The 14,965-nt window shown below is 36.6% G+C and overlaps 2 protein-coding genes and 1 long non-coding RNA gene across 5 annotated transcripts; 1 reads left to right on the top strand and 2 right to left on the bottom strand.

Annotated features, from left to right (window-relative positions):
• Positions 1–525: 525 nt before the first annotated feature.
• LOC140005717 (uncharacterized) lies at positions 526–3,773 on the top strand. The gene is made up of 3 exons (XR_011813285.1): positions 526–715; positions 1,788–1,851; positions 3,658–3,773. It is a non-coding gene; the product is annotated as an uncharacterized lncRNA (long non-coding RNA).
• A 130-nt stretch (positions 3,774–3,903) lies between these two features.
• On the bottom strand, positions 3,904–5,710 carry LOC113742132 (glutaredoxin). The gene is made up of 4 exons (XM_027269854.2): positions 5,257–5,710; positions 4,978–5,066; positions 4,751–4,849; positions 3,904–4,236 (listed from the first exon to the last, which is right to left on the bottom strand). The coding sequence occupies exons 1-4, from the start codon at positions 5,355–5,357 to the stop codon at positions 4,145–4,147; spliced, it is 381 nt and encodes a 126-aa protein (XP_027125655.1). The 5' UTR covers positions 5,358–5,710; the 3' UTR covers positions 3,904–4,144.
• A 236-nt stretch (positions 5,711–5,946) lies between these two features.
• On the bottom strand, positions 5,947–14,725 carry LOC113742131 (uncharacterized). Of its 3 annotated transcripts, XM_027269852.2 has the most exons (13): positions 14,136–14,725; positions 13,369–13,504; positions 12,350–12,486; positions 11,752–11,953; positions 11,189–11,427; positions 10,961–11,072; positions 10,619–10,763; positions 10,257–10,399; positions 9,976–10,145; positions 9,043–9,351; positions 8,899–8,954; positions 8,305–8,519; positions 5,947–7,504 (listed from the first exon to the last, which is right to left on the bottom strand). In XM_027269852.2, exons 1-13 carry the CDS (start codon positions 14,349–14,351, stop codon positions 6,342–6,344), a joined length of 3,243 nt encoding a protein of 1,080 aa, XP_027125653.2. In that variant the 5' UTR covers positions 14,352–14,725; the 3' UTR covers positions 5,947–6,341. The 3 variants fall into 3 exon arrangements, with proteins under 3 accessions (XP_027125653.2, XP_071903762.1, XP_027125654.2); XM_072047661.1 differs by lacking the exon at positions 13,369–13,504 and having other exon boundaries at positions 14,136–14,724; XM_027269853.2 differs by lacking the exons at positions 13,369–13,504; positions 14,136–14,725 and having other exon boundaries at positions 12,346–12,469.
• Positions 14,726–14,965: the final 240 nt, after the last annotated feature.

Below are 14,965 nucleotides of genomic sequence, written 5' to 3'. Positions count from 1 at the left end.
CGTCGATCCTATGTAGATTCAAGGAATTTGCAATTCTGAGTGTGATCCGGATCGATTTTGACTTTCCGGATCGTACGATCCGGATCGCGATTTTAACAACCAGAGAACCCTCACTTTAAAACGTAATTTTCTTAAACTACATGCCTTGCCTTAAGATTTAAACCACTTTTTATATGCCCTTGCATTATATTTTACATGTGTTACAACAATTCTCTTGTATTGCATTTCATTTCCTTTACTTGAATTAAAACATTTCTTTGAGTTAGTTTTAGTTTATTTCACCACTTACATTTTTACCAAATATTATTTTATTGTAGTTGGGACTTTATATGATAGGTTAAAGGTATTAAATAGGTATTGGAATATTTTGAAGGGTTGAAACACCATTAGTCAAAGATTAAGGAAGAAATGGACAAGAATTGGACCAAGTGGCCAAACCCTAACCATGCATCTTGTTTGACCAAAGGTTAGAGTAAAATTTAAACCATTCTTGGCTCTATTATTTCTTAGGTTGGCTGAATTCTTGAAGCTTCTCAAGGAAGAGAGAAAACTTCATTTTTCTTGCTTTCTAACCCTACTTTGATCAAGAGCTAAAACCAAAAGAAAAAGAGTTTGAGTTAGTAGAGTGAATCTCCTCCAACCCTAGAGTTTGTTTCAAGCTTGAAGCTTTCATTTTGGTGGATTGTTTTGGTGATTCAAGTTTCTTACAAGAGAGGTAAATAATCTTTAAATCTTGGTTTTATGGTATTATATCATGTACTATAAGTTTTAATAGCAAGCTATAAGTTATTTGGATGAGATTTGTGATTAATCTTCTTGAATTAAACAAGTAGTAGTTCGGTTAGTTAGTATGCACACCATGTGTTTGATGAAATGTTTAAACTTTGTTCATGGTTGTTTATGAAGTATTAACATGTTTTAGGCCCCTTTTGAGTTAGATTTAACACTTGATATGTTGTTTAAGTGAAAATCATGAGAAGATGAAGGTTAGATAAATATGTGAACTTGTGGACTGTTTTCTTTTTCCTTGGCTGACTGGTATTGGAAGGAGGGGTTTTCCCTTGATTTTTGTGATTTATTTGCACCTTAATCATGCCTAAGAAACTTGTCTAGACATTGGTTAATCTCATGTGTTTGTTAGAATGAAATTTAAGCAAGTAAAATGGTTGGTTGGACCACTAGTGGACTGTTTTGGTTTCTCTTGATGACTAGACTGCTATAGTCATTCTTAATCATATTGATGTATTTCATTTTGAACTCCAATGGTACTAGGTGACCTAAATCCCTGTATATGAACATTATAGGACTGATTTGGGTAAATTTGAAATAAAACGAATGAAGATAACACCAAGAACTAAAGTAGTTTTGCTTGAGGTTAGGGCTGATCCAGAGTTGAAAAATCAGTCAAATTGTCTGAGCTACTGGTACTGATAGAAGACGAACTAGAGTATGAATTTGGTACCGTTGAAAAGCCCTTCGAGTCTAGTTTCCAACGCCACTGACGCACCTGATTTCGATCTTCCTACAATGAGATATAGCCGTTTTCCCAAAACTGCGCGGGAGTGACTGTTTTACCCGTGAAGAACATTTTGAGCTTGAATGAAACTTTTCTTTTGCCCAACTATCATGCACTTGTTAAAATTGTTTTCTCATGAACTTTTACTGCATTTTGGACGAAGTTTGCATGATGAATTGAATGACTTTAACCACTCACTTGGTCTCTTAATGAGCTTACAATTGAGTGGGAAATGAACCTAATTTGTTAACGATTTCACTCGTTGCCCTAGGATTGGGAAACGAAGGTGGTTGTAACCGAGATACTTGACGTTTGACTACTGTATTGCTTGACAGGTGAGTGTTCCAAGTACATGAAAATATTTACGTGAAATGTCTCCTTGCTTGAATAACATGCTTACTTGGTTAAAGTAACTGCTCTTGAATTGATAACCTTTGGGACGAGGATGTACTTTATCATACTCGATCCTTTGTAGTTCATTTCGTGATATTGATATGAGATGAAATGCTTTGCTTGCACTTGACTTATTGGTCACTCGGGTGGTTATCCCACTGACTTACGTGTTACATACTCATTATTGTTAGACAATGCTAGGTACTTGATTTCTTGTCTCATATATAAGTGTGTACTTTATTGCACTTGATCTCGCTTGACTAAACTTTGATATTTTGTTAAAATATGTACTGACCGTTTTGTTATAACTGATATGTGACCGGATTTGCTAAAGAGATTTCTAATTTTCTCCAGTTCTTCTTATTTGATCAAGTTTCATAACCATTTGATTTTCAACTGTTTGGATTTGAAATACTTGAATTGCTTAAAACATGATATGTTGAACTTAATTGTGACTTGAATCTATTTAGCCGAGTGTGCTCTTATGTATACCCAATTGACCTGAATTGATTAAACACTTGATATCTCCTTCATGCATGAACAAGTAACTTGATTTGTATATTGACTTGAAAATATGAATTACTGGATATTACTTGAGAATATGAATTACTAGACATTACTTGACAGTATGAATTACTGGACAGTATTGGAATACTTGAGAATATGAATTACTGGACAATACTTGTGACTTGATTCTGGCTAGGCGAGTGTGTCATTGTCACACTTAGCCTCCCTTTCTTGAATGATCTTGTACTCACTTGAACTTGATTGACATGTACTTGTGTTTATGTTTGTATTTGACTTGCAAGTGTTGAGCGGCCGTATGTACCACACTCCATCCGAGTGGGAGGTACCTCTCATCCCGTCTCAATACTTTTATCTCGATAAGTCGATTGGAGAGTTATCCCATCGACACTAGTGCTGGGCGGCTGTATGTACCACACTCTATCCGAGTGGGAGGTACCTCTCATCCCGTTTCAGTACTTTTATCTCGATTAAGTCGATTGGAGAGTTATCTCATCGACACTAGGGTTTAGCGGTCGCATGTACCACACTCCATCCGAGTGGGAGGTACCTCTCATCCCTTCTCAGTACCTTTATCCTGTTTTGTCGAGTGGAGTGTTATCTTCTCGATTAATTGGTATATTCGAATATCACCACCACTGTTTATTTCTGAATACGGAGCGTTAAGTGACAACTAACGTCTCCAAGCTTTACTGTGTGAGCGTTGGATAATTGCCAACGACTCCAATCTTGATTACTGAATACTTGGGGATTATAAGCCATATCGTGAATTACTGTATATCTGGAACTATAAGTCCAACCCCGAGGTTAGTTGGTCAAATCGAGTCGGCAAGGGTTTGGTCGAGAAGATTAACGAATCTTGGATACTTCTCGGACGTTCGGACCCGGTAAGAGGTGATAGTGGATGGAAACTAGTGTTAAGTAGGGATCTACGGATGTTATACTTTCGTGGTTGACGGAGGGTCAACGGACCTTGATCAAGCTACTGTGGAACTTGCTCCTGAGAGCAACCTATATCTTTTGATATGAATGTGTTCCTTACTGCACCCTTTTGCATGTTTTATCTGGCTATTTGCTCAATTATATACTGGATTATAATTTCATCGAAGTTGACTTGTTTCTTGATGTCTGAATATGCTATTTTGTCTCGTATTTTACCTACTTAATTACTTGGAATCTCACTGGGTTTCTAACTCATTCCACGCCATTTGTTTTTCTTACAGGGGTAAGAACGTGAGAGTGGGAATTGAAGAAGATATGGATTTTGTTTAAGTTTTGTTAATTGCTCGCGTAGGCACTCCTTAGCTCTTTAACGGGCTTGTTTTGTTTTATTTTGTAAGCTTGACTCCTTGACTATATTTAGGACATTTGATGTCCATGATTGTATATGTCTAAGGTTGTAATTGTTATTTTTCTCATTGTTGAGGTTAATATTTGGTAAAAATGTAAGTAGTGAAATAAACTAAAACTAATTCAAAGAAATGTTTTAATTCAAGTAGAGGAAATGAAATGCAATACAAGGGAATTGTTGTAACACATAGAATATAATGCAAGAGCATATAAAAAGTGGTTTGATACTAGTTACAGACTAGAAAATCTGTAGTAATCAAACTTATTCCCCACATACATCTTGGACTTATTTTACATCAGAATTCAGAGACAGAGAACTAATTTCTCATGCATAAGCTTCATCTCCCCTTCATATTTCTTTTAAATCTGAAGCTGAGCAGACTTCTTTGGGATAGCACCAGCCTCATTGAGCAGTGGAACAAGTTCACCCATCTCATGCTTTCCTGTCACAGCTGCAATCACACAACCAAGAAAAGTTGTAAGACTCCCCTAAAATCCAAATATATAAATATATCATTTGTTAAGTACTCTTTCATATTTTATCCTTCCTTCTCTTTTACTAGTAAGAACTTGGACCCTAGGGAAGGGAGAATGTGAATAACCAAGCCTTTGAATTACAATATCTTGAGATACTAAAAGTTGACAAAACTAGTAATCATTGGACTACCATGGTCTACATCAACCATTGACAAGGAAGAATGTGATTGACCATGCTCTAGAGAAAATTATATCTTGAGACACTAAAAATTGCTCAAGAACCTTTAATCACCTAATTGAGATATAACTATCTCAAGACACTTAAAAATTATGGTTCATAACTACCAAAAGAAAATAACCTCTCTTGTGGACCATCACCATGGTCCACAAATGGATATACTTTTATTTATGAGAAGAATCAATGTAAATTGGATCTATATAAAGAATTTCATGAAAAAGAAAGAAAGAAAAAAGAGCAAATGGACTTACTGTCACAACCACCAATGTGTTTGCCAGCAATGAACACATTGGGCACTGTCCTTTGGCCGGTCCACACGGCTAGAGCTGACTGCATTTCGGTTCCATCAGCTTCAAAATTGACAAACAAACAACAGCACATCAATTTCGACATCAAATGAAGCTGTAAATCAAGACATGAAATTGCGAATTTCCAATCATTGATCAACAATAAATTGTTACTAGTATACAGCACTTACTTTCCTCATCAAGTTCAACAACTGTATGAGTTGCACCTAGCTGGTCAAGCAACTGCTTCACCCTGTTGCAATATCCGCAGAATGTTTTACTGCACAAAAACACTACTAATAAGGATCTATATCCAATATCTAAGCCAATACCTATTAACAAAAATAAACAAGATAAGATTAGTTAGCCAAAAAATCAAATATAGCCCAGATCAAGAAAAGATTAATCATTTCCTTTATTGGGGTTAGGAAACACAGGCACACACATAAGTTGTAATAGGGGGCAGAAACCTGAAGACAACAACAGGATGTGAGGAAACAATTTGTTTAACTTTGGAAAGAGCCATTTCTATTTCTTCCTTGCTCTTGTTTGAACTGAATAAAGATCCCATATGGGCACAAGAATCCCCTTATATATTTCTTGCTATAACAGGATTTGCTTATCAGGTGTTATGTAACTGGAATTCAGCGTTAGTACGTGGGGTGTTGAGATGGGGACAGATATATGAGGCTGGGGCGTTGGAATTTGGGTTTTGCTTAGTGTACTTGAAGAAGGTAATCAGGCGCAGATGGCTGTGTTTTGTTTAATGATTCGGTTCAGTCAGATTTGTCCCCAGTTTTCAGCTGTCTTTGCTTCTGGAAGGTGGTGCGGTTTTTCCTGAGAATCTCTGATTATTCAATGGGCGGTAGCACTACCAGTAAAGCATCTTTGTTTGGGATGTTCTGTAATGCATTGAATCAATTCCATAATCTCATAACTTTATTTCATTTTATGAAATCTTGTAAATTGCATCTTATAAGCCTTAAACTCTTTCCTTTTGATGTATTGTACCCCTAACTTTTTTTTTTGAACAATTTGCTCCTACTGATTGTCTACCACTTTCTTTTGAACAAAATGGTTTACAAAATTCTTTTGGTTTCAAGGAAATGAGGATGGGATAAATCAGATTAGTATTACAAAATGTTTTATCTGATGTAAAATTTTCTGCAAATGGAAGAGCCAGTGCTTTGTTTTCTTGAATTGAGTACAAATGGATGGTTTACATTGTATATCTGTATGCAGGACCACTATTATCTCATTACACTAAGCAAGTAATGCATAATCCTTCATGTCCTTTAACCCATGTCAATGAACCTCCACACAGCTTCTGCATTCAGCCACTGTTTGGCGATGTACAACTTAGGCCTCTACATTATTAATCTCACTGCCAGAAGATTTATATATTCTTCTAGCTATATAAGCTCTGAAACCATCAAGAAATTCCAAATTAAGTAACACTGGAAATTCTCAAAAATTCAGAAGGTAGGCTAATCCTCAGCATTCGAGAGATCAGGAATGGTCAAGAAAGCTAATGACAAGATTTGTGTTAGTGTGGTCATTTAGATGAAAAGATGGATTCTAAATCTTTTGACAGTCTTGATTTTGCCTTAAAATCTGATGATGAAGTCATTGAAGGGCTTCCACTCCTCTTAAGATTCCAAAATCCACTCCATCTGCCTTGACTTGTAGAAGGATCAGTTGGAGTTGCAGCCCTTTCTTTGCTAAAGCTGGACCTAGCTAGTTCTCTTAGTTGCCTCAGCCATGGTCTTTCATCGGAACTTCTGCTACTGGATCTCCTGTCACCTGAAGAAGTAGTAGTCCCTTCACCTTCAGCAGTATTATACAAAGGGAACTTACTTTCCAGGTTTTTTATCCATCTTTGAGGAATGAAGAGCAGAAGAAAACCAATCAAAGCGATTTTCAAGCCAGTCAAGAAGTTCCCAGCAGGGTCAAGTTTCTTTGCCTGCCTATATAATGCGTAACTTTGATTGATCAGTTGGGCTAAGAATGCCAACAAGAAGAGTGAGAGCATGAAGATCCCAATTTTTGTCTCATCCTTGGCTGAAAATCCTTTATATAAGAGCACCAAACAGGTAGCAAAAATGCCAAATTCACAGGAAACTGAGATGATCTCAACCAACTGGACCTTTTTCTTGATGAAAGGTTTCTTAAGCACCATGAAAAAGAGTTGAAAAGAGGTTATGCAAAGTAAGGTAATCGTGGGAGTTCTTGAAGCCCAGTTTTCTGAATATGCACCAGCAACAATCCCCAGAACAACACGTTTGGCCACTTCAAGCAATGTGTAGTATATACGCAGAATTCCAAATACTTTCTGTATAAAAGGTGCTTCTGCATCTTCTGTCTCATCATCTGAGGCAATAATTCTGTCGCGTTGCTTTTGGACATTTCCACCTGTAATCTGAGATAGCATGTACTTAGGGGGACCTCGTAGATCCTCAAACAGAGGTCCTAAGATTGTTAGACATGTAGATTTTGAATCGTTCTTCCAAGTCCACTGGCCTCTTTTACCAGGGCCTAGCGTTACTCGGATAATCTCTTGGTACCAGTGAATAGCCTCTCCCTCTTGATGCACCTCCTTGTATTGAAGTAGCTTTCCAAGTGTAATTCCCACGGATAGGAACAAAAGCAAGGCCAGCAGCAGAAAAAATACTACAGCTAATAGCAAAATGCCCACAACCATCCCAGAAGATGCTCCTCCTTCAATCATAAAGCAAAAAAGCAGAGCTTCTTAAACCAAATTGTAAGAATTACTAAAGATGGATATTGAGCAATTGATTTATGCACAAGTTATTTATATTCTTGCTCAGCAAGTCAATGTACTTCCTAAAGAAGTATGAATTGCATAACATAATGTTCCTTATGTTGACATCAGACAGCAAGATTAGAAGGTAACAACCCATTGGACCAGTATTAAGGAGTTTACAGTGGAAGATTGCTACTACACATAAGGAACTCCACACACTACACTAGTTTCATTTAAAAAAAGTACTGCTTGATAAAGGAGATGAGCTACAATGACATATCCCTTTTTCTTTTTCTGTATCAACCATGCCACAAACTGAGAGAGAGAGAGAGAGAGAGAGAGTCTGATAAGTTGATCAATACCAAAACATTATTCTTCTTTTTCCTAAATTATTTATGGGGGAAGAGGGAGGTTATGGGAGGTTATTGATGGATTTCAAATCTAACAAACATCTCAGCTCAATGGTTAAAAGTTTAACAGCCTTGCTACTGATGTTAGTCCATTAACCAAGAATCAACGGTTGGAGATATGTTATCTGGACTCAAGATTTGACGCTGTTCAATGAACTTAAAATCTTCTTTCTCTTCCAATATAGATAACAACGAAGTGCAAAGGAAAACTGTCAAAGGTGGGTTTCTTCATGCAATGAATTTTTATTCTACACGTACCCTAATATATCCTGTTATTTGGAGGAGTGGAGTTAAGCAATAAGGAACCTAAATAAAAGGAAAAATGAAAAAGGAACCTGAATTACCTTTAAGCAAAGCTGCTGAAGCCTCACAAATACAAGGCAGTGCAAGAATTAGAAGAAAGATCTCAAAGCGTGGGAATATCAATGCCCCGTAGCTTCTATTTTTTTCGGTATTCTTCTTTCTCAACCATAGAATTGAAAAGAGTAATGTATGCAACAACATTAGACTGCCATAGATTACAGCTAACCAGAACATGCTTCTTTTGAAATCTCTCCACCTGAAAGAAACAGAATGTGGCAAGACATCACTAATATAAGGATTCTTCCAACACTTGAATGATAGTAAATGGGAAATTTTGATGCACCAAATTCCAATAACAAAAACAGGCATGCAAGTACACAGGCAACAGAGACATCAGAAACAAAGCACATCGGGAAACAGATTTTAGTTTCTCAGTATTTATTGCACTACCGGTCAAAAGGCTTCAATGCCTTTCACCAAGAAGCACAACTGATGATTGATGTTTTATACATAATTTGACTAGGCTATTATACATATTATCTCTGCTTATCTCTCCAACCACTATTCAATTCATTTTTTGTCAGGGTAACATATTTTCTTCATTAGCTAAGATGATAATATCTTTTAAAACTTACCCATGTGCAGTTTGAGGATTCACAATATGCTCTGCTTCAGGAATCATACTTTGGCCCTGTGTCACGACATGAGGCAATGAGAACTTGAAACACAAACAAAAGTAGAATAAACACAGAAATCTTGGACAGAAACCTACTTCTGACCTCAAAGAATGTTCTGTATTCCATAGGAGAGAGTGGCAACCCATACACTTTTGGAGCTTTGAGAAAATTTTGCTCTTCAGATGTCAAATTCATAGCAATGCCCAGATAGTGAAGTTTAGAAGTAAAAGAATATGGATTCGTCGGGGAATTTGTACCCCCCATGTGCGGTGAAAATTTCAATGTTTCCCATGGGAGTCTAAAATAGGGAATACTCCATTGTAAACCTCTTGCAAATTCAGAATACTCGACAGGCAAGGAAACTGCTAACCACCTAGACAGTGCATAGACCTGAATGTGGCTTGCCATTCTCTTCCTCGATAGAAAAAAGATATTCAGTTAGGTTGAGCATTATGCACAAAAAAATGTTTAGTTGTTTTGCACACTTCATGCAATTTAACTTTATAGTAAATAGCCTAGTTAATATTGCCATGATGAATAACTATTGGAAAATTCATTTTTAATTCTCATAAACGCAATAAAAGGATAAGATGGCTATGTGGAACATACTACCAAATATTGTCTAGCATGCTCACTTCTTTCTTCCCAAAGACTAGAAATTCACACCCTTTTTCTGTAAATTGAGTGTATGCAATAACTGCTGCTAATGTAAAGAGATGCCAGTAAATAGAAATGTAATTTCGTTATTAGTGATATACATGCCATAAAAGTGAACATTCTGAAGTTTTCTCATGAAAAGAGAGCACTAAATCTGAGAAATATAGAAATAAATAGAAAAAGATAATGGAATATGCTTCCCGATTCTGAAAATGTGGATTTCAGATTAAGCTTTTGACCATTGCATCATGTTTAACAGACAGGTAGATGGACGTTGATGCAATTAGGACACTAAGAGACAAACAAATCTTAGTATCCAAATTTCTTGTTTCATAATAACTGAAAAGATTAGAGTATGTGGCAAAGATGGGAACTTACAAAAAGGCTTCTTGTGGGTTCAGATGTCAAAAGAGGAGTTGGCCTTTTGAAAGCTCCAACTGATTGGAGGCTTGCAGTTGAAATAGTCAGAAAGCCTGCTACTAAAGATGTAACTGCAAATGCAGCTGTTATGAAGGAGGAAAGCACCAGAGAAACAACAGATACAGAGTCTGCAACAAATACAATGAAATCAATAAGAAGAAATAAAGAAGTGGTATCCAAAAGGATTTAAAGTTCTTCTAAATAGGGGTGGCCAAATGGAAAAGGAATAAAACCCTTACAATGTCTCACGTGCAGTATATTCGAACCTAGGTTTCTGTTTCCAGCAACATCCTCAGTTATATTTTCTGGAATACTGATGGATATGCTACCGTCGTCTGCTTGTACATCCATGGTATATGTACTTCTGCTCAATTTCTGAAAGCTGGAAATGTATGGAACGACGTATGAATCATTAGATAACTATGACAGGCACTTACAAGTAGCAATAGTTTTTTGCATCTCTAGCAGTTAAAATTTCTAATGTGCTTTAAACTCTCAGATGAATAATTCCACTAATCACAGAATAAGCTTATGATGGCAAGAACTTCAAACTGAGCAAATAACCAGCTACTATAATTTACTCAGATTCAAAGTTGCTAACCTCTCCAAATGTCCTCCAGAGATGGATATATGAGAAGAATTAAAGCCAAAAACAGGCTTCATGAACTTGATGAGTACTGGAATACTCTCATCTTTTGTCCTCGTATGAGAAGTTGTACTTAACCTGACAGTAGGCCTCAGAGAGTCTGCAGGTCCAAGCACAAAACAACATCACAAGAAGGAAAAGGATGTGTGAAAGACAATAAGACATCACACTATTACTTGCCTGGAATGTAAAGGATTTTCCAAACAAATGACGTTTGAACACAAAAAGAAAGATCTTGGATGTTCTGGTTAAAAATGATATGTTATGGAATGTTCTTTACACAGCTGTAATACATACCATAAAGGAAAGTTACTGGAGCCATGGGAGAAACAGATGTCCCCTGTCTACTAAGAATTTGGTTCGAATCAAAGCTAACTGTGATTATAGCCATGTCAGGTATATCTTTGACCTGAGTACAGACATAACAAGTAACCAGAAAACATTTACAGATGATTAGACTTAGGAAACAGTCATTAATGCCATGAATTGATATGTGTGTGGAAATGATGCAAAGAGAACAATAACCTGAAAGCCAAATCTACGTTTCCCAAGATCATTGCCTCTAATAGGAAGAAGTGAACCCAGACTTGTATTTACAGTCTTCATAATTTCAGCTGACGAGTTGAGAACAGGTTCGGTAAAGTACAAATACAACTTTAGGTTCTTGGTCTTATTTGTTGCCAGCACTGTTCTAGCCTCCCTGTTAATCTGAAGTACCTTTGCAGGTATATGAGTCCTTAAGTTGGCGAATACACTTCTTCTATCTGGTGTTTCACAAGAAACAAATGAGAACTAGTACTGGCTGATGGTTCTGAAAATAAGAATAGTAAAATTTCTTGGATAATAACTTTCAAGCATTTATCTTTACCATTGACCTCTTCTTTAAAACCCTTAGATAATTAAGAAGTTGCAATAGCTAATTCAAAGTCAACAATCATGCAAACTTTGCAGTGTGTGCAGCTTTTACAGTCTTTGTACAGTGAAAAGAATAGGGAGTGTGGCAAGAAGAAGAGCACAACCAAGGAAATCAGCCATTCAGTCATGCATGAATTTCAAATTTTACTCTCTCTACTAAGGAGAGGACTTACCAAAATGAATATATAAACTTGAATTTCCTGTCCTTGTAAAACTGTTTCCTGCAGAGTCTGTACAAAAATTTTTGTCCATCACCACTACCACCCTTCCATATTGAACACTTGTGGACAAACTCACAGTAAGTGAAAATTTGAGGTTTGGTTCAATGACATTAAGCGTGTTTGGCACAACCTGGCCAGCACCATAAACAAGAAGCTGTAGATAATAAATGTAATTTGATCAGAATCTTGTTGAAATGGAAATCTGGATGCTAAAAATCTAGGTTACTGAATAAATATACTAGGTAATGTCTATGAAATAATGAGACTGGAAAACAGAACTCATGATGAACTATGAACATATTTGAAATCAGAACGGTCAATGATTCAGAACACTGAAGCTTCAACATCTAATTTTCAAAAAGTAGCAATGAGTATGTGTCTCAGAATATAAATGGAAGGAAAGAGGACTGTCTTTCCACTAAAAAAGAAACACATCCATATAATGTGGAAACCACTGTATAAGAAATGGAAGACAGTAGTGTCATTTATCTTCTTATCTTGTATAGTATCATTGATCTGCTTCTCAAGTTCAAGATGGTAACGTACTCACATTGCAGGCATCAGGAGAAGGACACTGGAAACCACCTCCGTCAATACAGGGTTCGCTGAAAGATACATATACAAGAACTTTTGATGCATTTGTGAAATTTGCTGATGCTGTTACAAAGGCTGTTGGAGGAATAGTGTCTGTGAAAAGTAGATGCAAGATTAGATTCCAATGTACTGAAGTTGAAGCCAGAAATCCAACAAATAATGTGTCAGCATAACATGATGAGGAGGGAATCAGCATGAACTTTTCCATTCATGATTTGAAAAATCAAATATTCATGCTATATGTCAGCCTATATCAGTCAATGAACGGTTTTAGCTCCACAGTACAGCCCCCAGAAAATTTGTTTTGATAAAACCTACCATCCTACTTTACCACCACTATAGTTAATCCAGAAAGCTTGAGTTGATGTAAAGCCTTATATCATTGTTGTAGACGGACACATATGAAGATATGATACATAAAGATTCTCTAACTCTTTCCATAATGAGGACATCTTACATTGACTTGACACATGAAGTGTTTATGTGGATACAGCAATAAGACAATCTTCCAGATGATACATTATATGGTCATTTTCAAGTTGTTTCATCACATCCCTATGGACTCAAGGAGAAAGTCTAAGTTATCTTCCAATGATACAAGTCCTGATAATATATGTGCACCCTGTTAAGTTGATAAAGAATAATTTTGCTTCTATGTCTGTCTTAAGTGATTATGTGTTGTATCAAATGCGTGTGTGCAATACTTAGTTTACACACAGTAGTTACTTGATTTTTTAACAGATTATGAAATATAACTTCATTAAAAGATTGAAGAAACGATCCCTGTTTTTTTTAGCATGTTTAAGTTGTAAAAACCAAAACACCACAGACGATCAAAATCAGTTGAGGCCAATGTCTACAGTAAATTGCACCGAGACTGGAGACTCTTTCAATGACTAACAGAATAGAAGCAGCGTGGGACTATGTAAAGTACTATTAAGTAAAAAAGTGAATTTTGAAGGAAGATTGCTTAACCAACACTCCAATTATAGCTAGTGCAGCCAACTCCTTGAGACGCATTGGTGCAGACCTCAAAAGTGTGATTTCCATCCTGCAGCTGTGCATAAGATACACTTCTATTCTCACAGACTGTAGCTAATCCATCATCCAGCTGAAGTTGCAAGTTGCAACGCAAGAAGAAAATTGTGAGCAGAAGAATAAGGACGTAAAATTAAGAAGAATACAGCCCAACAAGACTCAGCAGAAAAAGTCCAAAACCAGCTAAGTTAGCTTTGAACTAATTGCATCTTCTTGATGACAAAATTAACCAATTTCAGTATGATTACTTTATCTAGCCTTTCACACTGTCATTGCTCTTTTTACTTTCAAATTTGGAGTGGACTTCCTATAACTGTAGCTGCAACTGGATCACCCCCATTCTCTTCTTTTCTGCTCTTCTCTTTCCTAAGAAAAAAAAATTAGTACTTTCTCCCCAGTCCTTCTTTTCCTCCCAAACCTCTAGCTCAAAAGGGAACAACACCAAAAGAGAATGCCTCTGAAGAGAAGGCAGAGAAATCCACCAAAAGATTGCTACAAGTAGTACTCAATTGTGTTTACTTTTCTGAAATGCTGATAAAAGTTTGTTACTTTAACCAATTTTATCAATTAAGATTCCCAATAACTAAAGGAAACTAAAAGGAAACATCTTCACACATCAACCTAAACAAAATTATGCATAGTTGCAAGCCAATGAAGTAATGCATAGGCAATGCTCCAAATAACCATTGCATGCATCAAATAACCTTGCAGTTTGTAATACATTCTCTGCAACTTTCTCCATTCACCACGACTTCAAAACGAAATGTTGCATAATCCCTTTTAGATACTGCATGAGGAGTCTTTTGCAACTTGACAGCAACCTCTGAATCACCACGCACAGCTCCCAAACCGAAGAGCAAAATAACCCATAACTGCAAAACCAGCCAGGATGATGATGACATGTTCTTTAAGCTTATCATTCTTAGTACTTCACTGAAGCTGGTTAAAAACCAAGTAAAGGGACCATTAGGAATATCTCAACAATGCATTTTTCTGCATGCAACAGGTTTTTTCTCTCCTCAGCTCTAAAGGAACTGAAAACTCAGTTAACTGGAAGATGTACTTCGATTATGAGCAATGTGCATTCTGCGTGTGGAGGAGAGTGAGATTAGCAGCTGCAATGAATAATTGAAGTAAGAGAGAGAGGATTGGAGAAATGGGATTAGTGGTTGATGAAGGTTCTGCTGAGGATTGTGCACATGAGACTGACAGTGCAACACTGTCTAGTATAGTGTGTCTAGATAAGAGATCAGAGAGAGAGAGAGAGAGAGAGATTCTGAAAGAAATAAGATGTGGAAAATAAATGAAGAGAGTCCAAAGAGAAAGGGAATCATGCAGACCTATAAGTCAATGATACAGCCATAAATAGGACAAGAGGCTTTCAGTATTATGAGAAAATCAAGAAAATGCCTCTGCAGCCATCAACAGCTAATAAAATAAGAGAAAGAAAGAAAAAAAATAGAAAGCAAACAAGAAAATTAACGAAAAAAATAAAGAGAATTGGTGCAAATTTGACAGATGAAGTTTAGGACTA

Source organism: Coffea arabica, chromosome 4e (genome assembly GCF_036785885.1).
Source record: "Coffea arabica cultivar ET-39 chromosome 4e, Coffea Arabica ET-39 HiFi, whole genome shotgun sequence".
In the NCBI taxonomy this organism is placed as follows: Eukaryota; Viridiplantae; Streptophyta; class Magnoliopsida; order Gentianales; family Rubiaceae; genus Coffea; species Coffea arabica.
Note: the sequence above shows the minus strand (reverse complement) of the source record. Positions and strands in the feature narration are given on the sequence as shown.